The 26,518-nt window shown below is 55.6% G+C and overlaps 1 protein-coding gene across 1 annotated transcript; it reads right to left on the bottom strand.

Moving 5' to 3' along the window:
• Positions 1-679: 679 nt before the first annotated feature.
• Fgd2 (FYVE, RhoGEF and PH domain containing 2) lies at positions 680-18,019 on the bottom strand. The gene is given in 17 exon segments (XM_040732326.1): positions 680-1,610; positions 1,612-1,681; positions 2,012-2,154; positions 3,956-4,102; positions 6,072-6,203; positions 6,841-6,936; positions 7,329-7,359; positions 7,442-7,521; positions 10,150-10,242; positions 10,702-10,848; positions 11,051-11,109; positions 11,605-11,743; positions 11,892-12,048; positions 13,103-13,251; positions 13,680-13,760; positions 14,543-14,774; positions 17,793-18,019. Coding segments are annotated over 17 exon segments (1,974 nt in total). The 5' UTR covers positions 17,861-18,019; the 3' UTR covers positions 680-1,460.
• Positions 18,020-26,518: the final 8,499 nt, after the last annotated feature.

Here is a 26,518-nt window from a genome sequence, read left to right as displayed (position 1 = left end):
TCCCAACCATCAGGAGGCAGGGGCAGAGGCAGGGGCAGGGACAGGGACAGGGGCAGGGGCAAGGGCAGGGTCAGGGGCAGGAGGCAGGGGCAGGGGCAGGGGCAGGGGCAGGAGGCAGGGGCAAGGGCAGGGGCAGGGGCAGGGGCAGGGGCAGGGGCAGGGGCAGGGGCAGGGGCAGGGGCAGGGACAGGGGCAGGGGCAGGGGCAGGAGGCAGGGGCAGGGGCAGGGGCAGGGGCAGGGGCAGGGACAGGGGCAGGGGCAGGGGCAGGGGCAGGAGGCAGGGGCAAGGGCAGGGGCAGGGGCAGGGGCAGGGGCAGGAGGCAGGGGCAGGGACAGGGGCAGGGGCAGGGGCAGGGGCAGGGGCAGGGGCAGGGGCAGGGGATTCTCTGTGTGTCTAGCCTGATCTACATAGCCAGTTTCAGGCCAGCCAGGGCTACAGAGCTACACAGTAAGACCCTGACTCAAAACACACACAACACATGCTGGTGTGCACCCCCCCACACACACACTCACACAGAGGCTCCATGGGAGCTTCTACTGGTCCTACTGGCTTTGGCAGGTTCCCCAGTATCTGTTTCCTCCCCAGCCACACAGCCCAGTGCACACTGCCCTCCGTGGAGGCATCCCAAGTTCCCTTGCCTCCCTCTTCCCAGACCAAGCAAATAAAAAAAGCCTTGCTAGTAGACATGGACAACATTTAATTTTAAAGTTAGTTGGTGTCTATTTTTCACCACAGCTTTTCCAACGCTTCCTAGGTGGTTAATTCACAGACTGCGCTGAGACCCTCACCAGGGTACCAAGAGTCCTGGGTACCTAGGACTTGTCATATTTTTGTTTGTTTGTTTTTCTGAGAATGTGCCACCACTGCCCAGTTTACCAACACCTGGCTTATTTTGCTATTGTGTGTGTGTGCACGTGTGTGTGTGTGTGTGTGTGTGTGTGTGTAGGGGGGGCGCTTGGGTGGGTGCCCACAAGTGCACGATCACATGCAGGGTCTTGTGTAGTCCAAGCTAGATTGTAACTCATTATGCAGCCAAGAGTGACACTGAACTGTTAGTACTTCTTCCTCTCCCTACCCAGTTGCTGGGATCACAGGCATGAGTCACCATGGCCGCCAGTTTGTGTCACGCTCAGGACTCAACTCAGGGCTTCACATGGGCTACACAGGCACTCTACCCACTAAGCTATGACACTGGTCACACTTCTCTGTTTCAGCAATGAAGATCTCATGACTCAGCGACCCCCTCCCCCCAGCCCCCAGCCAGCTGGGACCCTTAGCTGCATTTTCCTGAAGGAAAGGGTCCGTATCTACTGGATGCAGGGCCAGGGCGAACATCTGGGCACAGATGACAGAACGGGTCGAGGTAACTCGGCTTGGGGTGGAGGGGCAGAGCCGCGGGGTCAGCCCGGGGAGGCTGTCATGGGCACGGTTCCTGAGGAACAGCCAACTGTGGTTCACTCAGTCAGACATGTCTTCTTCGTCAGGTTCCTCAGGGGTCCAGCCACTGGCCGCACGCTTGACAGCCCTCACCCAGCGGCCCTGCAGCTCCTCAGACTCCGCTTTGAAGGTATACATCTGGCCTGACTGTTGCAGCTGGAAAACCCGGGGGGTCCCCCTGGGGTCCCCCAATCACCTGGTAGCCCAGCAGGGGGATGGAGGTGTGAGCCTTCCTGTCCTGGTGGAGAAGAAAGTATGCACTTCTGAGCCCACTTCAACCCTGCTGCTCCGGACAGCCACAGCCCTGCTCACACCAGAACCCCTCCCACATCGAGGGGGACCGACGGGGGCGGGGGGGGGGGGAAGACTGGGCCTTCCTGAAGGCAGACTAGCTGAGAACTGCTACTGGGCCCGCCCTGAAACCTGGTAACCTGTAACTTGAGTGTACCATGCCACCAGGGGGCCTCAGCTGCCCCATCTTCCACACAGGGCAGGCAATGCCTCACGCCCTGCTTTCCCCTTGCCCCCTGAGAAAGAGGAGGTCCAGGCGGGGTGGGCATGGCATACCTGGGGGGGCTGCATAGACATACAGCACGAGCGGGTCATCCCGAGGGATCGCACACCAGCCCCGGGGACCGCTCCTGCCCCACTTGTCTCCCAGGAGCTGCAGGAAGCTGCACACCAGACTCTGGTCAGGCCCCGCCAGGGAGTCTTTCTGAAAGCGGAAATGACAGTCGGATGACAGGGTGTCCACAGGGTGTCAGGGGCCCGCATAGCCCAGGCTAGCCTAAAACTTATCAGGAGGTAACCTTGAACCCCTGGTCCTCTTCTCTGCACCCAGATTCCGGGGCAGTAGGCATGCCACCACTCCTGACAGTCACGGCCCTGTTGTTACTGTTTCTCAAGACAGGGTTTCTCTGTGTAGCAGCTCTGGCTGTTCTGGAACTTGCTTTGAAGACCAGGCTGGCCTTGAACTCACTGAGATCTGCCTGCCTCTGCCTCCTGAGTGCTGGGATTAAAGGCATGCACCACCACGCCCAGCCTCCCCTTGATTAATCTTTACATTACTACAAGGAACGAACAGGTCATTTGACTCTGGAGCTTGGAGACACTCCACCATGTGGCCCAGGTTCACGCTGGCCAACAACAGGCAGAACCTCGGGAGTGATGAGGTGTGTGCTTACAGGGAAGGTCCCAAAGCCAGGGCTGTCATCCCGAGCTACTCAAGGGACAGAGTTGGGGCCTGCCAGGCATGAGACTCCAGAAGTAGGCTTTTTGCCCAGTTGGGGGCTGGCTGAGGGGACACATGGAATAGAAAGGGGGTGAAGTCTATGAGAAGGAGCCAACTTGTTTGTGGGAAGGAGTCTTGGTCAGCTTTCCTCTCTTTCCCAAGGGACTGTGGGATGTCACTCTGGCCTTCATGGGGCGAGGGATAGGGTAGCTAGTGTCTGGGCTTCAACATTGCGTTTGAGATTCAAAGACGAACATGACTGGCACCCACAGCAAGTGCTCACGGGGTGGGAAGTGGCCCTGGCACGCCTTGAGGGTGGTACCCAGATTACAGAGGGGACCAGGAAGAGCTGTGTGATGTTAAGTGTGGGGACACCAGACCTTGAGCAGAAACCCACTTCCCCTTTGGCCTGGGAGCAGGCATCTATGTATTGTTTACTGAAAACAATTCAGTGCTTTAAAGCTTGATAGGGCTCAGATAGGGCTGGCTCACTGAAATACCATGCCTTCCACACCTCCTATGGCTAGATGCCTCTTCCTGCCCCCTGTGGTGTCTCCCCGATTCTGGGGCCGGAGATTAAACCACCAGCCAGGAGGGTGAGAAGTGGAAAGAATGGTATGTAAATGGATGGCAAAAGTCCTTAAAAAGGGAAGCTCCTTTTTCTTAGAGAGACTTTTCCTGAGATTTCGCCTGATAGCTCTCCTAAGCGGACTGGGGTCTCTCTCCTAAGCTGACTTGGGAAATATAAAGTTTTCTTAAAGCAACCGACCGGTCTCTGTGTCATCTATCCCGACCACCTCGCTACATTCTCGGATGCAGGCCGCACAGCAGGTGCGACAGTTAAGCAGGGTCAGCTCTCTGGATCGGCTGCCGAGGCCCCTTGCAGTTAGAACGATGCCTGCCTGCCTGGACCCTGGGCATCCCCGCCTGTCAAGATCAGGGACACACTAGCTTTGCAGAGCCTTGGGGTTGGGCCCTGGGCACCCCTGCCTGTCAAGATCAGGGACACACTAGCTTTGCAGAGCCTTGGGGTTGGGCCCTGGGGACGTGACCTGGAACAGATGGGCCACGCTATTATTGGATGGAGGAGTAGAAGACTGGGTGGTAACCTACAGTCCATAGCCACTTCCGGCTGTTGTCAGGCCTGGTGTGGTTGGACCGGAGGAGAGGGGCCGCCTGTGGGTAGACAGATGAGGGAAGGAGAGACACGGCAGCTTGTTTCTCAGAACCTAGGGCAGAGCCTTTTGGGACGGGGAAACTGGGACGGATGTCTCCAGGGCCTCACCTCCAAGATGCCTCGCCTCCTGTCCTCCTTGCTGTCAGGGAGCACGTTCCCGGTGAGAAACGTGTAGCAGGCCAGGCAGACTCGGCTGGGCCTGTTGCCGTCGTACTTCAGCTCTGCACGGTAGTCAGAGCACCTGCCACACACCACCTGAGGGTGAGACAGCAAGGTGGCCACAGGAGCCCAGACAGAAGCCGAGGGCTCAAGACCCAGCCCGCCGCCGCCTTCCCAACCACTCCCCCTCCATGAGCCTCTTTCATGGGGCTGCGTCCTGGACGGCTCGGGCTTGGGCTCGCTGGCCCCCACAAGGCCAGGACTCTGCCCTCCCCTGAGGCAATGAGGGTATTCAGGGAGACTAGGTAAGGGAGAGCAGGGAGGTGTGAAGAGAAACTCCGGTGCCGTGACTCCCGACTCCCGAGGAAGACCGGGGTGCCCCGGGCATGTCGGGTGTGGCCACTCTCAGGGAGTCACCGTGCACCCCGCCCTCACAGGGTGCCCGAGAAAGGGGAGACAGAAACTGGCAGCTGAGCGTGAAACGAAAGGGTGACTCACTGACTCCCAAAAGAGGACACGCACGGGCCCCAGACACCCTGGAGTCAGGATGAGGACATCCAGGGATGCGCGCCTGGGGAGGATGGTACGCTTCTATTGGGAAATGTAAACTTTTATTTCCATTTGTGTGCATATAGGAGTCTGTGTGTGTGTGTGCGCCATGTGTGTGTGTGTACGTGTGTGTGTGTGTGTGTGAGTGTGTGTGCTGTGGAGGCCAGAAGAGGACGTCAGATCCCCCGGAGTGGAGTCCTCTGCAAGTGTTCTGAGACATCTCTCTCCTGCTTTATTGAGAAATTCGTCTCATATAGTCATTCAATAGCTGTCCTTTTCTTCATCGGCCTTATTTGCCTTCCTGAGGCAGGGTCTCAGGTAGCCATGCTCCGGGATGACCTGGGACTTCTGGCTCTCCAACTTCTAGCTTCCACATGCTGAGATTACACGCATGTACAGTACATCTGGTTTTGTGTTAAATTATTACTATTATTATTAATTTTACTCTTAGTGAGGGTGAACATGAATGAATGTATGTGTGCATGATGAGTGTGTGTTTATGTGTGTGTGTGTGCACCCTGTATCATGGCAAGGGTGTAGGATAACTTTTTTTTTTTTTTTTGGTTTTTTGAGACAGGGTTTCTCTGTGGCTTTGGAGGCTGTCCTGGAACTAGCTCTTGTAGACCAGGCTGGCCTCAAACTCACAGAGATCTGCCTGCCTCTGCCTCCCAAGTGCTGGGATTAAAGGCGTGCGCCACCATCGCCCAGTAGTTGGAATAACTTTACAGAAGTCAGTCCTTTCTGTCTACTCTATAAGTTCCAGGGATCAAACTCAGGCTTGGCGGCGAATGCCACCACTCTCTGAGCCATCTTGAGGACATATTGTTGTTTTTTTAAAGACTTAAGACTGAGTCTTGGGCTGGAGAGATGGCTCAGAGGTTAAGAGCACTGGCTGCTCTTCCAGAGGTCCTGAGTTCAATTCCCAGCAACCACATGGTGGCTCACAACCATCTACAATTCAATCTGGTGCCCTCTTCTGGCATGTAGGCAGAACACTTTATATGTAATAAATAAATCTTAAAAAAAAAAAAAGACTGGGTCTTTCTCTATAGCTCTGGCTGGCTATGAACCCTTGATCCCCCTGTTTCCACCTCCCAAGTAAGATTATACTTCTTAGGACAAGTAGGGAAACTGAGGCCTGCTCAAGAAGGTGGAGTCCGCAACACATGAGAGGAGGGTAGAGAGAGAGCGAGGCTGGGGTGAATGCCAGATGGTGCCCACCTGGGGGTAGAGACCCTCTTGGCTCTGGGGCTGGAGCCTTGAGAAAAGATGTCTAAAAGGGCAGGTGAACGGGAGGACCACCGGAGGAGGCTTCGGGAAGTCAATTCCCCCCTGCGGGCCCCCCTCCCGTACGGGAAGCAGCACACCGCTTCATCATAGCTGGACACCCAGTGTCAGCCGAGGCTGGAGAGCTGGCCAGGGCTGGGACCCACAGGGAGCCTGACGTTGGAGGCAGGAACCGCCTGGTCAAAGGCAGGTCCTGGGGCCCGTCCCCAGACCCCGCAGGTGTACTCACGTAGCCACAAGCTCGGCAGTGGTGGCGCCGCCGTGTCAGGGCGTTGAAGGGCTCCTGGCAGCGCATACACATGGTCACCATCTTGTCTCGCACCCACTGAGGGGCTCGGAGGCCCAGCTCCTCTGCCTGTGGCTGAGGGGGGAGAGCAGCTGGCTGCTTCAAGGCACCCTGCACCCCTTGGAGACCCTGCAGCTTCTGCCTGGGGCAGTTTACCCATTAACACTCTTAGGAGAGGGAACAGGCCCAGAGAGGTCAAACAGCTCAGGATTCTCACCCAGGAAGCCAGAGTCCAGAGCTGAGAAACCAAAGCCTCATTTGCCTCCAACTCTGCCGGCTTCTCAGACAGGCTCAGGCCCAGTTGTTAGGCCTTGGCTATGCAGGGCTCTTCCTGAAACAAACTATGTAGCTCAGGCTGGCCTGAGACTCACTGTGTAGACCAGGCCGGCCTTAAACTCACAGGACTGGGATTTAAGACCTGTTTCCACGCCTAGCTAAAGGCAGGGGTTTTTATTTTTATTTTCGAAAGTCGGTTTTTTTTTTGAGTTAGGGTCTCATGTGGCCAGGTTGGCCTTGAACTCACTAAGTATCAGAGGACAACTTTGAACTTCTGATCCTGCTGGCTCAAAGACAGGCTTTGCTAACTAGGAGACTCTGGCCTGGCTCCTCTGAGGGTGATGTTGGGTAGAAGGGCTTCCTTCTCATGTCGGTCCCGGTAGGGGACGCCCTTTGTTCCTGAGACCTGGCGGTGGGGTACAGAAAGTCCTGTTACCTTGGGCTCCTGCGTGTCCCCCTGAGGTCCCTGGACAGCAGCGGCCTTGAAGGTTTCACTCCGCTTCTCAACGTGGTCAATAGCTGCCTGGCAAGCCTGCTTGGAGGCGGGGGTGGCCAGTGAGAGCCGCCCGAGGCGTCTCACCCATCCCCAGCCAGCACATTTTGCTCAGCGTGGCCTGCAGTAGACCTAGACTCTTGACTACGCCAGGAGGAAGCAGTCAGCTCCAGACCACACACGACAAAACCAAGTCTCAAAGAGGTTACGGGAGTTGCTCTAGGAGTCACACCCACATACAGGAGTTATAGGAGACCACCCAGCAAGGCAGTGGGACACAGCAGGATCTGAACTCGGGGCCGACTTCAAACTCCACAGGAAGAAGGGGGGCTGCGGGTCACACCCCCCGGGGGAGCACACATACCCCCTTTTTTTCCTTCCTCCCAAGTAGACTAGGCTCGGACTCCCCTGGAAGCCTGGAGTGTCCATACCTGTATCCAGGAGATCATTTCCTCCCTGGACCTACTCCAAAGGAAAGAGCATGCAATGCAGAGGGCAGTCCCACCGCCCCGGCTCTGCTGAAGCCCCCACCTCCGGTGCCTACCGGGCCTGCAGCTCCAGGGTGCGCTGTTTTCCAGATACCAGGAAGGAGTGTGGGAACTCGGCATCAGGCAGCTCCCGCACCTGCCAGTGGAGGAAGGAGCTTCAGAGCCCTTGCGCTGCAGGCGGGGGCAGCCCTAACCCACCAGGCAGGTGCTCTGGGCAAACGGGGCTGAAGGCTTCGGAATTCTGCCGGTAGCACCGAAGCTGGCCAGGTATGACATGGAGGGACAGTTCCAGAGAGTCCCCAGAAAGAGAGACTGGACCTCAAAACGAGTCTACGAGAGCTCACTGGACTGCTTTCAGGGCTTACATATCCCCGAGGTAAGAAGCACAGCCGTTCTCAGAGGAACCCCGGAGAGTGGGTCTCATCCTATTAACCTGGCTCTGGAAGCTCAGAACGGGTGTGAGATCTGCCCGAGGTCACACGGCACTTAAGGCGCAAAACGGGGTTTCTGCCGTCAAGAGTGGGGTTGGATGAATATCCACCTTCACCCCAGCCGCAAAGTCCAGTCAACCCAGATCTGCCCCCAGGCCACGTGCACAGAGACCCAAGGGACCTAAGACAGACCTCAAACCCTGGAGCCTTCCCTGGGGGATTTCCTTCTCACAGCCCTGCAGCCGCCAGACTTCTCCGCAAAGTCTGTCCTTTGGAAGGGGCTAGGTGTGGTCTGGATCCTGCCTCCTGCCTGGGGGAGGCCCGGGAATGGTGGAGGCCGCACGGAACCAGTGCATACAAGGAGTGAGCGGCCGAGCCTGGGTGAGATGGGGCAGAGGCACCGGTCTGCAGCTCAGGCCTTTGCGCCTGGTGCAAAGGATGGATGCGCTGGGGAGGGAGGGGTGGCCCCGGGGCCTGGGGAGTCTCTGTAACCCCTGTCAGAGGAGGGGGTCAAGATAAGAAGGTGGGGGCTGGAGAGACGGCTCAGAGGTTAAGAGCACTGACTGCTCTTCCAGAGGTCCTGAGTTCAGTTCCCAGCAACCGTCTACAATTCAGTCTGGTGCCCTCTGCTGGCATGTAGGCAGAACACTGTATATGTAATAAATAAATAAATCTTAAAAAAAGAAAAGAAGGTGGAGCCCCAAAGCTTGAGGCCCAGGACAGGAAGGAGTAGAGCTTTGAGAAGAAGGGGAACCCCGGGGGATCCCCGGCCCGAGTCCTGATGCCCTGGGGTCTGCTTTAGAGCTGTGGGTTTTGTAGCCCTGCAGGACCATCCTAGCTACCCTCTCCAGGTCTGGCTCCATTCAGGGCCCTACCATTCCACACAGTTCTCTGTGCCCATCTCTGCTTCAGAAGGCTTTCCTGGCACCTGCCGGCCAACTGGCTCATCTCCAGACGGTGTTAGAACGAGATGCTTGACTGCCACCTGCTGGTCAGCCCTCACTATGGATACACAAGCTATGACATGTCACCAGCTGGCCGCAGGTGGCACCTCTGCGATGCAGTGTCCTTGGGCAGTGTACAGCCTGTTTGGTTGAATACGGGGTTCCTGAATGCCACGTCTCTGGAACCTCTCCCTCTTTGCAGGGCCATCTCAGGCAAAGTTATCTTTTGAGAACTGTGTGGTCCTGGCACCAGGTCACAGGCCGGTAGAATGACCAGGGTGCCTTCAAGCCAGATTCCTTCAAACCTGACTCAGAAAAAGTTTCCATTGGTAGACTGCTCTTCACCCGCCATGCCCAGCAACCTCCAGCAGAGGGTGCTGTGAGGCCGCTGGAAGTGAGACAGGCTTGCCAGAGGGTGGCAGCAAAGAGCAAACACACAAGACACCCGCGGCCTTCTCAGATGCGGTCTTAGTAGGCATTGACCTCACTGTGCTGTCAAGGGTGGCCTGGAACTCCTGACCCTCCCACCATCACCTGCCAATGCGGAGATTAAGGTGTGTGCCAGCGCATCTGGGCTACTGGGCATCTGGGCGACCCAATCCAGGGCTCGGGGAATGTCAGACAAGATCGCTGCCAACTGAGCTGCGTTATGAACCCCCCCTTTTTTTGAGGTGGTCTCTCTGTGTACCCTAGGCAGGCCTGGGATTCACAGTGCAATCCAGCGTGTCCTTGAATTTGCAGCAATCCTCCTGTCTCAGCTTCCCAAATGCTGGGATTACAAGTGTGAGCCGCCATGCTGGGCTGTGAGTCTCCTGGGGTCTGTGTAGCTTTTGTCTCCTTTTCCTCCTCCTCCCCCTCCTCCTTCTCCTCCTCCCCCTCCTCCTTCTCCTCCTCCCCCTCCTCCTTCTCCTCCTCCCCCTCCTCCTTTTCCTCCTCCCCTCCTCCCCCTCCTCCTCCTCCTCCTCCCCCTCCTCCTTCTCCTCCTCCTCCTCCTCCCCCTCCTCCTCTTCCTCCTCCTCCTCCCCCTCCCCTCCTCCTTCTCCTCCTCCTCCCCCTCCCCTCCTCCTCCTCCTCCTTCTCCCCCTCCTCCTCCCCCTCCTTTTCCTCCTCCTCCTCTTCCTTTTCTTCTTCCTCCTCTTCCTCCTCCTCCCCCTCCTCCTCTTCCTCCTTCTCCTCCCCCTCCCCTCCTCCTCCTCCCCCTCCCCCTCTCCCTCCCCTCCTCCTCCTTTTTCTTAGCAAGCACTGTGATGTTGCCAGGGCATGTGCACGCCGCCCCAGGATAAGCCACGCTGCCCTCACAAGGGCAGGACAGCAGAGCTCCACCCATGTTTCCCATCCAGGACCTGCCCTGCCCGCCACTGTCACCCACCCTGGGCCTCTTTGGCTCACCTTCATGCCAGCCACGTCGATGCGGGTCCGCACCTGGAACTGGGCGCCCACTTGGAGGACGCGGGGCACGCAATACAGCAGCATGTTGTTGAACTGGGAAGACACAGGTGGTATGGGCGGCAGCTCAGGGTCTCTCGGGTCACCTGGCTGTAACTCCTCCCCTCCCTTCTGGCCACATTCTAGGGGGGCTCACAGGCCATCACAGGTGATCCGGGGTAGGATGTGGCTGCCTAGCCCCCAATGGCACCAGTAGTCTCTGAAGGGTCTCTCTACCCTGAGCACTAGGGAAGCAGAGCAGCCTGAGGAGCCTGACAGCTGGGGTGGGGTGGCGGTATAGACCTCCAGGTAGCAACACTGCAGGATGTCGGAGACCCTGGTTTTCCGGGGTCAGCCCAGCAGGTCTTCCCGGTGGCTAACCTAATTCCCTCCTGCTGTGCTGTCCTTAGAGCACAGAGAAGAGGCACAGGCTTTGAAGCCAACCAGGGCTCAGGCTTGGACTCTGATTTCCACTTCCCGGGGCACACCTTGACATCGAAGCCCAGCAGCCCCTACCAAAAACAGGTAGCGCTCCATTGGGTCACTGCGGCGGAAAGAGATCTTGAGGACGGGGCCCTCTCGGAGCAGGGTGTTGGAGGGGTCCACAATGTCATCCTCCAGGCCCAGGCGCTGGTATACCTCCCACAGGCCCTGCAACCGCTCCTGGAGACGGGGCACACCTTCAGCCTATGCTGGGCAGGGTCCCAGCTCCTTGAGAATGTGCCCGATGGGGACGGGATGAGGGAGCCGGAGGCAAGGAGGCAGCGTGGGACAGGTACCCTGGGCAAGGTCGGTGGATACAAGGACCAGGGGACAGAGTGTGCCCAGGGATGCCCCCTGCCCACCCCAAGGACGAGCTGCTTACCATCTCTGCGATGGCTGCATTGGAGTGCTGTGCAGCGGAGAAGATCATGTCCAGCGCTCCTACAAAGGGACAAGGCTACGGTTATTTCTAGAGACACGCAGCCTGGGATTGGGGCTCCACAATATGCCACAACCACCACCAGGCACAGTCCTGCCCATGCAGGCCAACATTGTGTGTCTAGAAAGACGGAGCCACCTGGGGTAGTGACAGTGAGGCCACTGGGAAGCTGTGTGATTAGGTATGTGGCTTCAGGGATAATCTCTGCTCCCAGCGCAAAGCTGGACCTAAGGGATACACCTTACAGATGTAGATTCAAGTTCCAGCTTGGCTCCTTTCTGGGCTGTGTGTCCCTGGCAATTCACTTAACTTCTCTGGGCCTTACTGGCCTGTCTGTCAGCTGTGGCTGAGGTGTGGGTGACATGCGTGAAGTGCCAGTGATTGACACATTGACAGAAGGTCATGAGAACCATTTTAGTGGGTCCTCCGTTTACACCTGGTAGTGGCCAGCCACCCCTCCCCACCCCTCCCCTCCCTGGGACCCATGGTGTCCTCACTCTGAGCGTCCGCACGGTCGGGGGCCTGGGCTGGCAGCTTCTGCACGTACTCCTTGAGCAGCAGTTCGTACCGCGGGATCCTTTGCACCGGCTCCAGCATGTGGTGCTGCAGGGTCAGGCTGCCCGAGGCCTCGCTGCGCTTGGGGAGCAGAGAGCAGGGGCGGGAGGATGAGGGAACGGAGAGTGGGGTGCCTGGCCCGAGGATGTCCAAACGGCTTAGGGGAAAATGAGGCAGGCCCACCCACCAGGTGGCTGTGCAGGCTCCGCCCCTGCGGCCCGCCCCTCACCTGGATTCGGGTGACGATCTCCTGGAAGGGCTGAGACTTGTCCATCCAGGTGGCCAGCAACTCTGCTGCCCGTTCAAAGTTCTTCACATACTCACTGTACATCTTCAGGAATGGGGCCAGTTTCTGGATCACATCCCCAATGCGGGGTGTGGCCATCCTGAGTCGGGCAGGGGATGCTCTCAGCCTAGCCACCTCCTCTCTCAGCTCCTGAGCCAGGCTCCCCAGCCCCGAATAGCATTTCCAGAACCCTTGGGGCAGGTGCAGGACAGAGTGACACCTCGGGGGTCCTGCCCGGCTCCTCCTTATACTCTGAGCTCCTGGTCCCTAGCTAGCCTCCCTGTGGGGTCCGACAAGGCCTGGGTGGAAGTGTGGAGGGCACTGTGTGGCTGACATCACAGGCCACACCTGAGGGTTGCCCACGATGGCCGTCAGGCTCCGCTCTAGACATTCTAGCTGTGGGTCCTCGAGCAATCTTGTCTGAACTCTGGTTTTCTACCCTGAAAAGAGGGAGTGATGCTGGTGACCTCACAGGCTGGAGTCCATGCCATGCCTTTTTGTTTCTTTTGTTTTCGATAGGGTCTCGTTATGTGGACCAGGCTGGCCTCCAGCCCACACTTTCTCTTTTTAACGTTTATTATCATTATCATGTGTGGTGTGGGGGTGCTGGATGTTGGAGGACAATTTTGGGAATCGGCTCTCTTCTTTCCCTGTGAGTCCCAACAATTAAATTCAGTCTGTGGGCTCGCTCAACACCGAGCAGTCTCATCAGCCCTCGGTTCTCTTTCGATTTTCTTAATTTATGGGTACCAGTGTGTTTGCCTGCATGTATGCATGTGCATGTGTGCATGCCTGGTGCCCACAGAGGCCAAAAGAGGGCTACAGGACTCCTTGTAACCGGAGCTACATATGGTTGTGAGCCAGAATGTGGGTGCTGGGATCATGGCTTGGGCTTCTCGTATGCCAGTGATGTGAACATCATGTAGCTGGCTGGAGAACCATCCTGTTAAAGATGCCAAGATCAAGGCCAGGGACCCAGTGAGCAGCGTGACATCCGTGGCCTCTGAAGTCACAGGGCCTAGCACTGCCCCCTTCTGTAGGACACAGCCATGGCCGGATTTATACTGAAGTGCCTGGGCCTCGCAGGTTCCTCACCCTGGGCCTGTGACCCCCCCCCCCCGATCAAGCTGGGGTGCTGAGGCCTGGGACCTCACCAGTCATCTACACGCCGCTGAAGCTCTGGGAGGAAGAACTGTGCGTGGAAGCGATAGATGGAGGAGATGTTGGAGAAGATGAGCCTCACCACGTCCTCGGGGAAGGCCTTGCTGCGCCCTGCCTCCTGCAGCAGCTCCTGGAAGAACACCTGCAGAGGACCACGCCGGGTCATACCCGCCACCAGCCACCAGGCCACCAGGGGACCGTCGGGTGTGCATCCTTGCCATGCCCCTGGGAGAGGTGGCCAGGGAAGACCGGATCCCAGCTATTTTACAGAAGGGACGACAAGCCCGGAAGTCCCTAGGACTTGGCCGAGGGAACAAGGGGAACAGCCCCATCTGTGTCACCGGAGGCTTTGGGTTTCCCTTGGGTGAAGCGCCATAAGAAAGTAGGAGTGTCTGGTGAGCGCAGCCGATGGGAAACCATATATGAGGCTGGCAAGGAACAAAGGCAGTGGGGTTCAGTTCTGATGCTGCCCCGACCCCACCCAACAGGGTCATCGGGTTGAGCCAAAGCCAAACCCTGGGCTGGTGCCAGCATTCACGATATGGAGGGTGCCGGGGAGTCTCCACTGGCCTGGTCAAGCAGGTGCAGGCGAGCCACATAGGCCTGCTCGGTCTCCAGAAGTTCCCGCACGACCCTCTTCTCCTCAGGTTCCTACAGGGGTTGGGCGGAGGCGGGGGGTGGGAAGAGAAGGATTGACATCTTGGCATGCCTCTCCTAGGAAGACACTGTGGCTGCGCCCAGTGAGCACACCCTCTGATGTCCCGCCTTCCCACAGCACACCAGGTCTGGCTCTTGATCAGTCTTCTTGGAATATAGCCCAGAGAGGTCTCCATGTCTTGGGCTGAGCCTTAAAGTTAGGCAGCCTGCACCTGGGCTTTCACGGAAGCCAGGAGCTAAGGAGTCACTGTGGCTGCCTGCTGGGGAGCTTCCCTACGAGGCTGCTGCGCAGAGAGGAAGGTACCTGGAGCAGAAGGGGCTTGGCTTCCCAGCTGAGCCATCCCCTGGCTCTTCAGGGCTAGGGAGCCATCAAGGTTACACTGGATCATAAGGGAGAGTTAGGCCTATGGGAGCACACCTGCAACCCCAGCTCTGGGGATGGAGAGGATGTGAGTTCAAGGCCAGTCTGGGATTCATTCTAAGAGCCTGTCTTTTTTTTTTTTTTCCAGACAAAGGTTTTCTGTGTAATACTCCCAGCTGTCCTGGAACTTGCTTTGTAGACCAGTCTGGCCTCGAACTCACTGAGGTCCATTGGCCTCTGCCTCTGCCTCCCAAGTGCTGGGATTAAAGGCGTGCACCACCACCATCCAACAAGATCCTGTCTTGAAGAGGAGGAGGAAAGGGAGAGGAGGGAGAAGGAGGAAGAGAGGTGGAAGGCTGAGGGGTCCTCCTACCCATCCCCATCAGAGCTAGCAGCCCTGAGCTCAACGCCTCACCTGTGTCTCTGGCCCTGGGCTGGCCCCAGGCTGCCAGGATTTCCTCCAAGCCCCACTTGATAGCTTATTTTTGAGGGAGCTCAGATATGTTCTGCTGACTGGACGGAGCTCAGAGTTCATGGCCTCCTCAAGAGGAGGTGTCTCCCAAGGTTCTGGGGACTGGGGCAGCTTGTGTTCAGGGCTATGAGGCTGTTCACCAACACTATGGGGTCCAGGTGTTGCTCTCAGCGTCCTGTTAAGAACAAACCAGGTAGGCTGGGTGTTGGTGGTGCACGCTTTTGATCCCAGCACTAGGGAGGCAGAGGCAGGCGGATCTCTGTGAGTTCGAGGCCAGCCTGGTCTACAGAGTGAGTGCCAGGACAGCCTCCAAAGCTACAGAGAAACCCTGTCTCGAGAAATGAAACAAGACAAAAGAACAAACCAGGTTTGAGGGTCCCCTCGGGGGTGACTGGTGTGAGTCACTGCTGTTCACGGGTCCCCAAGTGCCTGGCACAGCGTAGGAACTTGCCAAGACTTCCAGATCTCTCCTCAGCCCTCCTGCCCCCTCCTTTTTGAGCGAGGATCTCGGGTGTCACAGGCTGGCTCTGGCCCCCCTTTATAGTGGAGGGTGACTTTGGACTCCTGGTCCTCCTGCCTCCAGCTTCCTAGTGCTGGGATTGTAGGCATGGGGCACTATGCCTAGCTTACATGGTGCTGGGGGCAGAACCCGGGATTTTGTGCATGCTAGGCAAGCATCCTACCAACTGAGCCAAGCCCCAGCACCCCCAACACCCTGCTGGGAGGGAACTCCATCAGTCCTCTGAATGAGTCACTGTAGACTGTTTTCTTCTTTGGGGAACTATGCACTTCCCTGTTTCAAATGCAATCACGTGGAAAGAACCTCCCCCTTGGCACACAGATCTCCAGGGTCTCCTTCAGGATCACCCTCATTTTTGGACTTCACCCCTGTTTTAATCTCTGTACCTCTCCTGGTCATCAAGGGAAGGTAGGAGTCACAGAATAATACAGAATGAGGACACAGATGCTAACTTGGGGCTTTTCAGGGGGAGCCTGTGCCCTTCACACCATCGCCAGGGGACCAAGGCAGTCTGGGGAGCAGGGCCCCGTTCCCCCAGGTCCCCCAGGTTTGACCATCACAGGCAGTTTTGCTGTCCTACAGGCCAGAGAAGCCTGCACTGCAGCACTGTCCCTGCCAGGCATGTGCAGGGGGACAGTACCAGGGGGACAGCCCCGGGTAGACACCCCGGTGAGGAAGACAGAGGACAGACAGGTAAAAAGCCTCCAAAATCCAAAGAAAATGAGCAACATTTCACCCATGCTGCAGCTGCGGAAACTGAGGCAGGAAGGATGAGAACTTGGAAGTGGCACAGATGGGGTTCAAATCGGGCAGGCTAGAGTCCAAGCCTCCACAATAAGATGCCTTTTGTCTCGAGAACTGAGACGATTGTCCAGGTCACAGAGACAGATAGAGGTAGAAGGAACATTGGGCCCATTCCAGGCACAGAAAACCGAGTTCCTTGGTTTCAGGACCTGCAGGCAGAAAGGCGGGGGTTGAGTGAGGTGAAGAGGGCGCGAGTGTGCTGAGTCTCAGGTTTTCTCTTCTACATTTGGTTTTAGCTTCTGCATTTCTAAGCACTCGGGCCTGTAGCTGTTTCCTTCCCAGGCCTTAGTTTCAGATCAGCTAGGTGCCAAGGGCCCCACAGAGAAGCCTGCATGGTACCCTCGCTCCCTAGGCTGACTCCCACATCCCCCCGAACACGCTTCTCGTGGCCTGCTCCTGTCTAGGGCACTCCACCTGCAGGGTGCAAGCCTGGCCACGGCTTGGTACCCCAAGGACTGGCACCCACACGGCCCTACCCACCCTCCAGCACTCTGGGTATGGTGGTCCCCCATCTGGGGAGGTGGGTCAAAAAGACAGTGCCAAGGAGCTGTCCCAGGTGCTGAATAGGATGAGCTTGGCCAAGCTCCTGGAGAGAGAAACTACTGCTGGAGTGAATGAATGAAGCACTCTATGAAGAGGCCCCCTTGGCCAGCAGGCCCCCAACACAACATGGAGGCCTTTTCGAGACACCGAAAGCCTGTGGCCTTGCATCGTGGAAGGACGGAACTTTTTGTTTTGTTTTGTTTTAAAGATGTATTTATTTATTACAAATACAACATCCTACCTCCACGTCTGTCTGCAGGCCAGAAGACACCAGATCTCATTACGGATGGTTGTGAGCCACCATGTGGTTGCTGGGAATTGATCTCAGGACCTCTGGAAGAGCAGCCAGTGCTCTTAACCTCTGAGCCATCTCTCCAGCCCCAGGACGGAGCTTTTTATCATAAGCAGAAGTCGAACCCTGCATCCTTCACAGACCCCCAGGCACTGAGCTGTATTCTCCCCTAGGGCTGGGAGCACTGGTGCCTGGCGCTACTTATCGACAAAGTCCCTCTCTGGGAACTGCCCTCCAGGGAAGAGAACATCTCACCTAGCATCTAGCAACTGGAGGCGTGGGTGCCTGAGCTAGGGCCACTCAAGTGCATCCACATTGCTCTGGAACTCCTCCACGTGTCGCTTCTCCCCATCTCTCAGATTCCGCTTCTCAAATCTCCCCCCCCCAAGCCTCCTGTCAACCCCAAACTCTGTCTGGGTGTGAGCTCCCAGAGGGCAGTGCCACAGGCCGGCAAAGTGGCTTCATGTCTCACACCACACCCTTCCAGGATGCCTGGCCTCGTCCTTCCCCCCGAGACGCAACCCTCAGCACAAGGCTCAGAAACATGAAGAACCCGGTCCCACCACCCCCGACCCACGCCTCCTCTTTCTTTCTCACAGATGGGAGCAGGACAAGACACACCCTGGGGCCATCAGGGTGAGGATGGAGGGGAAGCGGTGGCATGGTGAGCGTGGCTCTGCTCTGCCCCATACAGTCCCATTCCATCTGTGTCCTGCCCTCTTGCTCCATTTCAACGGCAGCCACTTAACTGTGACCTGCTTTGAGTGGGAAGCGTGTGTGTGTGCCCGCGCGCGCGTGCGTGTGTGTGCCCGCGCGTGCTTGCATGCATGCGTGCGTGCGTGCGTGCGTGCGTGTGTGTGTGTGTGTGTGTGTGTGTGTGTGTTGGGGATCTCCCGATGCATGTTCACCCTCTCTAGCTCGGAACCCCACCAGCACAGTCACCTGTCATGGAGGGACCTGGGAAGAAGGTACCCAGAGCAGGACCCAAAGAGCCAGGCAAGCAGAAGGGCTTGACCCCTCCCCCCCACCTTTACCTGCTGTTCTCAAAGGCAGCCACCAGGTTGCAAACTGAGGCCTGCTTCTCCTCACTGGCATCCTCCATCCTGCAGAGCCTCAGTTACCCCCCCCCCCCCCGAAGCAGACAAGTGGCCAGCACACTCCCTGGTCTGGGGGTGCAGCAGGGCTAGTACAGCCTGGAGTCCGCGTCCATCTCTTCTGGCTGCCCTGCGGGGCAGCTCCTGTTTGCAGGGTGAGAAAAGAGGAAGTAGTCCCAGATGCAGCTTTCCCTACTGTGGGAGGAGCCTGTAGAGTGTTGCCCTGCCCTCCTGCCCTCTGACCTTTACCCTCTGGAGATGTCTACCCTGCCTCTGCCCTGTGAGAGAAGGCACCAGCAGTGGCAACAGGGGCTGCAGGAAGTTTCTGGAGCTGGAAGCTGGGCGGAGCGGCTTGGCCTGACGACACGCCATCTTCTGCATGGGGCTCAGGATTTTTTTTTTAGCTTGGTACCATTCTTAGCATCTTTTCTTGCATCCGGCCCTGTTCACGGCTGTGAGGAAACAGGGCTGGGGATGTGGCTCGGCTGGTACAGGGCTTGCCTGGCATGCAGGGAGCATTGGGATGCCGCCTCAGCACAGCAGAACCGGGTGTGGTGACGTGCCACTTGGGAGGTGGGTGCAGGAGGAGAGTAATCTAAGGTCATCCTTGACCACATAGTGAGTTCAAGTCAGCCTCGGCCACGGGAGGCCCGGTGTCAAAGAGAAGGGGTGCAGCCGGGCGGTGGTGATACACGCCTTTAATCCCAGCATTCGGGAGGCAGAGGCAGGTGGATCTCTGTGAGTTCGAGACCAGCCTGGTCTACAGAGTGAGTGTCTGGATAGGCTCCAAAGCTACACAGAGAAACCCTGTCTCAAAAAACCACACACCCACACACCCACACACACACACACACACACACACACAGACACACAGACACACACAAAGAGTGCTTGCAGACAACTCTGGCAGCTTGAGTCCAATCCCAGAGCTCCACATGGCGGGAGGAGAAAACATACTCTTTCTTTTTATTTATTTTCACTTTTGTGTGTGTGAGGTTTTCACCTGCGTGACTGTATGTGTGTGCACCACATGAGTGCTTGGTGCCCACAGAGATTGGGGAAAGGTGTTGGATCCCCTGGGACTAGAGGTATAGATGGCTTTGAGCCTTCTTGTGGGTGCAGGGAACCAAACCTGTGTCCTCCCTGTGAGCAACAAGTACTCTTAAACACTGAACCATCTCTCCAGCCAGAGAACAGACTCTTTCCAGTTGTCTCTGAGATCCAACACATTGTGTCTCTTGGACTCCTCCCCCCTAAAAAATAAAACACACACACACACACACACACACACACACACACACACACACACACACACACACACACACACACACGCTGGGCGTTCCGGTAGAGCCAAGACTACATAGAGGAACCTTGTCTCAAAAACAAAATCACAGACTGTGAAGAGCTGCAGGGAGGGGCCCTATGGTCCCCAACTCCTTTTTGGGAGCTTTCTTTCTCTTTTTTTGTTTGTTTGTTTCTCTGTGGCTTTTGGAGGCTGTCCTGGAACTAGCTGTTGTAGACCAGGCTGGCCTCGAACTCACAGAGATCCGCCTGCTCTGCCTCCCGAGTGCTGGGATTAAAGGCGTGCGCCACCACTGCCCGACTGGCACTTTCATCTCAATGGTGTTGATGTTACCCTGGTGCCCCAGGGAGAGCCGCTCAAGATGACAATGGCAACAAGCTACCCGCTAACAGGTCTCTTCACATTTCCTCCCATAGCCGTGGATCTACAGGAAACTGAGGCTCAGGGAGGTCTCGACACCTGCCTGAAGTCACCCAGGAGGACCAGGAGAGAGTGGCCATTTCCGAAGCCCAGGTGAGAGTCCTACAGTGCCAGCAAAGGTCTGTGGAACCTGGAGGATGACCGTCCTCGGTCCCTGCGGAAGCCTGTTTTGCCGGCCCCTGGACCCCTGGCCACTCAGTGCCTCCGGAGCACATGGCCAGTGTCTCTGCTCTGCTCACTGAAGCTGGAAGGCCATTCATTCATCCCTCTCCCATGGGTTCTGAGCCAGGACCCTGCACTGAAGCAAGCCTTTGTCCTAGGATCAAGCGTGACTCATCCTGGAGCCCAAAGCGCCTGGCACACTTTGTGCTATTACAGCTGTGGCCTGGGGCCTCCTGCCCAGAAGCCATGCACTCAGGCTTCCCTCAGCTGTGTTTTCCACCAGAGCCTGTCCAGTCCTGAACCCTAAATCTCACTAATCCCAAACCTAGGTCACTCTGCAAGGGTGACCTTTTTTTTTTTTTGGTTTGGGTTTTTTGTTTGTTTGTTTTTGAGACAGGGTTTCTCTGTGTAGCCTTGGCTGTCTTGGAACTCTGTAGACCAGGCTGGCCTTGAACTCTAAGACCCGTCTGCCTCTACCTCCTGAGCACTGGAATCAAAGGTGTGCACCACCACTTTCCGGAATCGAAAGTGCTCTTGACCACTGAGCCATCTCTCCAACCCTCACAAGTTTTATGCAGCACTGATAACAAGCAAGCACTCTGTCAACTGAGCGTCAGTCACCCTCAGCCACGCTTGCATGTCTTTGTCTCGAAAAACTTAGACCACACAGAGAAGTGGACAGAATGAACAATTCATCCCCCTGAGCCCTCAGCCCACACCCAACTTCAGCCCCCGCCAGTCCCAGCCTGTGTGAGGTTCCCATGGGTTTCCCTTCGGCGTCAGATGGCTTTCACCATGGTTATTTCTGTATGTCTCTAAAAGCTACAGAAACATCAACGCACACCCATGTAGATGTACACATACCTACACATTTGCTATGTAATATTGTCTTGACATGTATGTTTATACATGTGCACATACCTATGAAACAATATTGCCACCCTCCCATTGTAACCAGGCGTGGGAGCGCATGCCTTTAATCCCAGCACTCAGGAGGCAGAGACAGAGGCCGGAGGACCTCAGTGAGTTCAAGGTCAGCTTGGTCTACAGAGTGCACTCCAGGACAGCCTAAGCTGTTACACAGAGAAACCTTGTCTTGAAAAACTAAAAAGACACACAAACAAATAAACAAACAAAAAGAATATCGCCACTACCAAATCCCGAGAGATGTTTGGCAACAATCCCTCTGCATTACTGAGTATCCATCCAGGAAACTCAGGGCTAATCACTACCAACAAAAAATGGGGACAAACTGAGTTCATACCTAGGACCCATGTGATGGGAGGAGAGAAACACATGCACACACACACACACTGCACAAACACACATAGCACATGCACACACACACACTGCACAAACACACATAGCACAGGCGCACATGCACACACACACACACACACACACTGCACAAACACACCCCACCCCCACCTCCACACACTTTTTAAAAGACCCTATTCCTCGCTAAGGTACAGGCTGCTGATGGTCACTAAGGGAGACAGCGTCATTTCCTTCAGTAATGTAGCTGCCCACCCTCCGGTGAATAAGCCCCTGCTCATCTCACACAAGCCACTGTAATTAAACCCAATGGGTCACATAGAATCCTGTAATCCTAGTACTTGAGGGGTGAGGTGGGAGGATCAGGGGTTCAGGGTCATCCTTGGCTAAATGGTGAGTTTGTGGCCAGCCTGTGCTATGTGAGACCCTATGTCCAAAACCAATAACAAAACAGAAAATGCCCAGGCACAAATCCATTCCAAGGCGACAACCTGCCTTTGCCCTGGGCTCCTTCTCTTCTTTCTGTGTGGTTGGTGAAGACCCCGACTCCTGCCGCACAGGTCCCTCTGAAGGCAGTGCCGTGCCTGGGGATGTGACAGCATTTTTGTCACAGGTTCAACAGAGTCTGGGTCACTTCATCCTTTGAGGGCACTTCCTCTGGCTACTGCTGGTCTTGGGGAGACCCCTCTTTGGTGTTGGGGTTCACCCTCTGCCTCTTGGGCGGTGATACTCTCAGCCCTGCCCCGCATCCCCCCCCCGCCCCCCAAGCCTGTGGGATGTGCTGACTTCACTCCTGAGTCCACAGAGACTGTCTTGTTACACAGCTGTCAGGACCTTGAGCTTCCAGAGAAGGCACCTGCCTGAGCAGTCCAAGGGCTAGTCCCTTCTTCAGTCCTAATCCTGCCCTTAACACAGCTGGGCACACAGCATCTGTGAAATGGCAGACTAGCCAGTGAGGCGGCTGACACCAGCCCCCGCTGAGGCCTCACCTCTTCCTCTTTGGGAGGCCCTGGGGGTGCTGCCTGGTTAGTCTCATGCATGGCCATTGCTAGTAAGCAGGTGGGTGCCTAGGTAACCAGGCCCTGGCCATACAGGGGGGGGGGAGGGGGACAAGACCTGCCTATCCCACAGGTCTGAAGCTCACCCTGCCTGCCCCTCCCCTAGACAGCCAGGATTTTTTTCTGTTTGTCTCTCTGCCAGAAACTCCACAGTTTTCTCAGGCTTTCCTGTGGAAGGACTTGCAGCTGGCTGTCCCCTCAGCAGGCAGAAAGGTTCCGCTAACTTCCTGATGTCCCCTTTCCTAGGATGCTAAGAGGCCCGAGTGTTCCTGTGTTGTACTGTTAGTCTGAGCAATGTCATCATTGCTCAGCCCTGTGAGGACAATGAGGGACAGAACCCTGGAGCCAGGGCTGTGGCTTGGTAGAGGGCCCCCCCTCCAGTCTCCGCAATGACACGAAGCCAGAGTGACCACAAGTATGTGGGCCGGCCTGACGTGACACCTGAGCGTGTCAGTGGGCCGCGCAAGCAGCCTGCTATTCTTCTCTGTGTCACTATCCAGTTTCAAAGCTGAGAGTTGGCTGGGACCTGGCAGGGCTGGTGCCAGGGCCCTCAAGAAGGCCTCAAGGTCAGGAGAGGTGGCGCCTGGGCTGGTTGGGGGCCAGGAGGGGCAGGCAGCCTGGGCCTGGGGATCAAGCACTGGGCGGGCCAGCCCGACAGTCAGCTTGGAGTTGGCAGAGCCAGGGGAGGAATGGAGCCTGCGGAAGGCGGTGCCAGAAGCCATCCCAGGGGAGTGGTCATGCAATGCCAGAAAAGGTCCTGAGCCCCCCCCCGCACTGGGCCAGCACATGGGCCCTCCCAGCCTGCCTTGGGCTTCTCTGTATTTCAAGGCCCTGACTGCTTGAGTCTTAACAGCTCAAGAAGAAACCCAAATGGCTTGGAGTGAGTGGCCAGGCTTCCAAGTGAGGAAAAGACAGCTTGTTCCTTCCTTTCTAGACACCCTGCCCATGGTTGATCTCTCTGCCAGCTGTCCCCCACCCACCCCACCCCCCAGGCTGGACTCCCACTGGCTTCACATGCAATAGTAAGCAGAGAGTCCTCCCACAGCCCGGAGCAGAGAGTCCTCCCACAGCCCTGAACAGAGAGTCCTCCCACAGCCCGGCCATAACACCGTCCTTCCGATGTTACTCAGCACCTGTATGATGGCCCTCAGGGAGAGCTGTTACCTGAGCAGGCCCACGAGAGACACCAAAAGCTCATTTCTAGAGTTGAGTGTAGCCAAGGGATGTGGGGCTTGCCTAGTCTTCAGGACACCCTGGCTCCATCATCACGAGGCACTTGGCAAACTGACAAAGGACACTCACCTGTGACTTTAGTCCTCACAAAACCCTGAGTGGGTGGACGTAGCTCATTTCCCGTCCCAGAGGCCAGCACAGATCTCTCCCAGAAGGGGACAGAACGGGTCCAGGGATCTCTTTTTCCAATTCCTACCTCCAATCTAGGGATGGAATGGCCAGTCACAGAAATACAAAGGTGACTTTTCACTGAGGAACCGAGCACAGCACTCTGCCCCAGATTGCTGGTTAACCTTAGACCAGTTACCAGGTCTGAATATACTATCCAGACGCCCCAGTCCAGAGGCTGACTCCTGGAGCAGAGTCACAAAGGGCTCGGTAACTCTGAGTGGAAGTCTGAGCTTGGTTTTTTTTTTCTTCCTTGATTCACTCTATAAGACAGGGTCTCAAACTCACTGTGCACCCAAGGATAACCTTGAACTTCTAATTTTTCTGCGTCCTCCAATTTACAAGTGTTGGGATTACAGATGTGTCACACCACAACTCTACACACCAAGCTACGTCCCCAGCCCTTGTTTATAGACAGAACCTCACTCGGCAGCCAAGGCTGGCCTTGAACTCACTATACAACCCAAGTTGATCTTGAGCTCATATGGATCCCCCTTCCCCTGCCTCAGCCTCCTGAGAGCTGGATTGCAGACAGGAGCCACCATGCACAACATTTTTGGTTTTGTTTTGGAACAGTCTCACTATGTCTCCTGGCTGGCCAGAACATTCTATGTAGACCAGGTTGACCTTGAACCCTGCTTCTACTTCTCAAGTGCTGAGGTTAAAGGCATATGCCACTACTCCTGACCGAAATATCCTTTTAAAAAATGTTTATTTGCTGGATGTTGGTGGTGCATGCCTTTAATTCCAGCACTTGGGAGGCAGAGGCAGGCAGATCTCTGTGAGTTCAAGGCCAGCCTCGTCTACAGAGAGAGTGCCAGGAGCCTTCAAAGCCACAGAGAAACCCTATCTTGAAACCCCCACCCACCAAAAAAGATGTTTATTGGCTTGTATATATTGTAGATAGTACTAGGCTTCATCTTTACACAATCAATATTTTTTTTACTATGTTCACTCCTGTACCCATGCCTCCTTTCCCTTCTCCCTTCCACTAGTCCCTCATTGTCCCCTCACTGTCCCCTCATTGTCCCCTCATTGTCCTGGGCAGTTTTGCTGCTACTTCTATGCTATATAGACATGACTGTCTGTCTGTACATAGGATCTATACACAAAAGGAAATATTTATTTTTAAACTTATTTAAATTCCATTTTAAGAAAAGATTTTTAAAATTTTCTGTGTGTGAGGGTTTTGTCTGCATGTGTGTTTTCATTGCCCTGAGAGATCAGAAGAGGTCATAAAATCCATTAGAATTGGAATTACAGATGATTTTGAGCCATATATGGGTGCTGGGAATTGAACTTGGGTCCTTTGTATGAGCAGCAAGTGCTGTTAACCACAGAGTCATCTCTTCAGCCCCATCATTTTTTTAATTTTAACTTTTTAATTTCATTGTTATTATTATTATTATTATTTGGTTTTTCAAGACAGGGTTTCTCTGTATTGCTTTGGAGTCTGTCCTGGAACTCACTCTGTAGACCAGGCTGGCCTTGAACTCACAAAGATCCACCTGCCTCTGCCTCCTGAGTGCAGGGTTTAAAGGTGTGCACCACCACCACCCCACAACGTTTCTAATAAACTCCAGATCTCCCAGTAACCTTTCTCAGCAATGCTCTCTCCAGAACCTTTCAGCCACTGCCCGGGGATCACCATCCAATGGCAAAGTCGGATCGCTTATTCCTAAATGTAGAGCCTCACCACCTGGAAACTTATCAAAGCAGGATGGGGACCTACAGGCACGTGGGCACACTAAAACCATATTAAGGACTGGAGAGATGGCTCTTACAGGGGACCTGGGTTCAGTCCTCAGCTCACATCTGACCACTTTGGACACCAGTCACACATGAGGTGCACATAAACATAAATGCAGACGGAACACTCATTCACATCACATAAAACAGGCCTCAGAATTAGCACACGGGACCAGGAAAGGATGACAAACCTATGGTTTAACCACTCAGTGTATATGTCAAGGAACAGACAGGCAGAGAGCTGGCAGCCCCAGGGGCTTCAGCTTGGCCAGGTCCCTATTGAATTGTCCTCATCCATCCATCTGCTTGCCTGCCTGTACCCAGACCTGTGCAACTCCACCCCTGCTAATCTGCAACCCCTCTGCTCGCTCCACTTCCTCAGCAGCTCTCAGACGGGTTAATATCTAACCTCAGAAGTGACTTTCTCTGCCTCTGCCTCCAGAGAAGGCCTCTTTAAAGTCCCTGAACTGTGCAGCCTTTGTAACGCTTTGAAGTCATACACACACACACACACACACACACACACACACACACACACACACGGTTACAGTGCCGTTTGCATCTTGAGTTAATATTAGTAGCTAAGATGTGAATGAAAGAACCCGCGATTGTCAACAGGCCAGTTCTCAATTGCAGTCAAGGAAATTGATGTAACGCAGTGCACAGCCCAGGCTGGCCTTGAACTCCCGATCCTGCTGCCTCCACCTCCTGAGTACTGCTGGGTCTACAGGTGTGAGTCACCACACTGAACTGTTTGCACTTAAGGTTTTTTTTTGGTCTGGTTCAATCACTTAGGAATGAAGACATGCTTCATATGTATCCCTGCATTTGGGGTCGTGGAAGACAAGACATTAACACCAGGTAATACAATACAGTTCCCTTACAGGGAGCTACAGTCTGCAAGAGCCAGACATTGGGCCTAATGGTAGGCAGTCAAATTCAGAGGCAAAAAGAAGGCGTCGGGGAAAATACAGAGGAAAAACCCACGGAAGAAAAGGATTTGTGTGTGGGCAGTGTCAGGAAGGTGAGGTAAACCCTGCCTCTTCTCCCATCCCTGGAAACCGGTCTTCCTGGTTTGGGGGAGCGGAACTGGAGGTGGAGGAGTCCACCATGAGGGCAAGCAGGCAGGTTTTGAAGATAACAAAGGTTTGTTGTCAGAAGTGGCAGGGGTGTTGGTGGTGATGGGCTTTTTTCTGTGGGCAACCAGGAAGGGATGCAGGCGTCTGACTACAGACCGTCCTCAGGAACGGAATAAGGGCAGGCAAAGGGTCCCGATCCCTGCTGACACTAAGGTCCGT

Source organism: Mesocricetus auratus, unplaced genomic scaffold (genome assembly GCF_017639785.1).
Source record: "Mesocricetus auratus isolate SY011 unplaced genomic scaffold, BCM_Maur_2.0 Super-Scaffold_100027, whole genome shotgun sequence".
In the NCBI taxonomy this organism is placed as follows: domain Eukaryota; kingdom Metazoa; phylum Chordata; class Mammalia; order Rodentia; family Cricetidae; genus Mesocricetus; species Mesocricetus auratus.
This window is presented reverse-complemented; position numbering and strand designations above follow the sequence as displayed.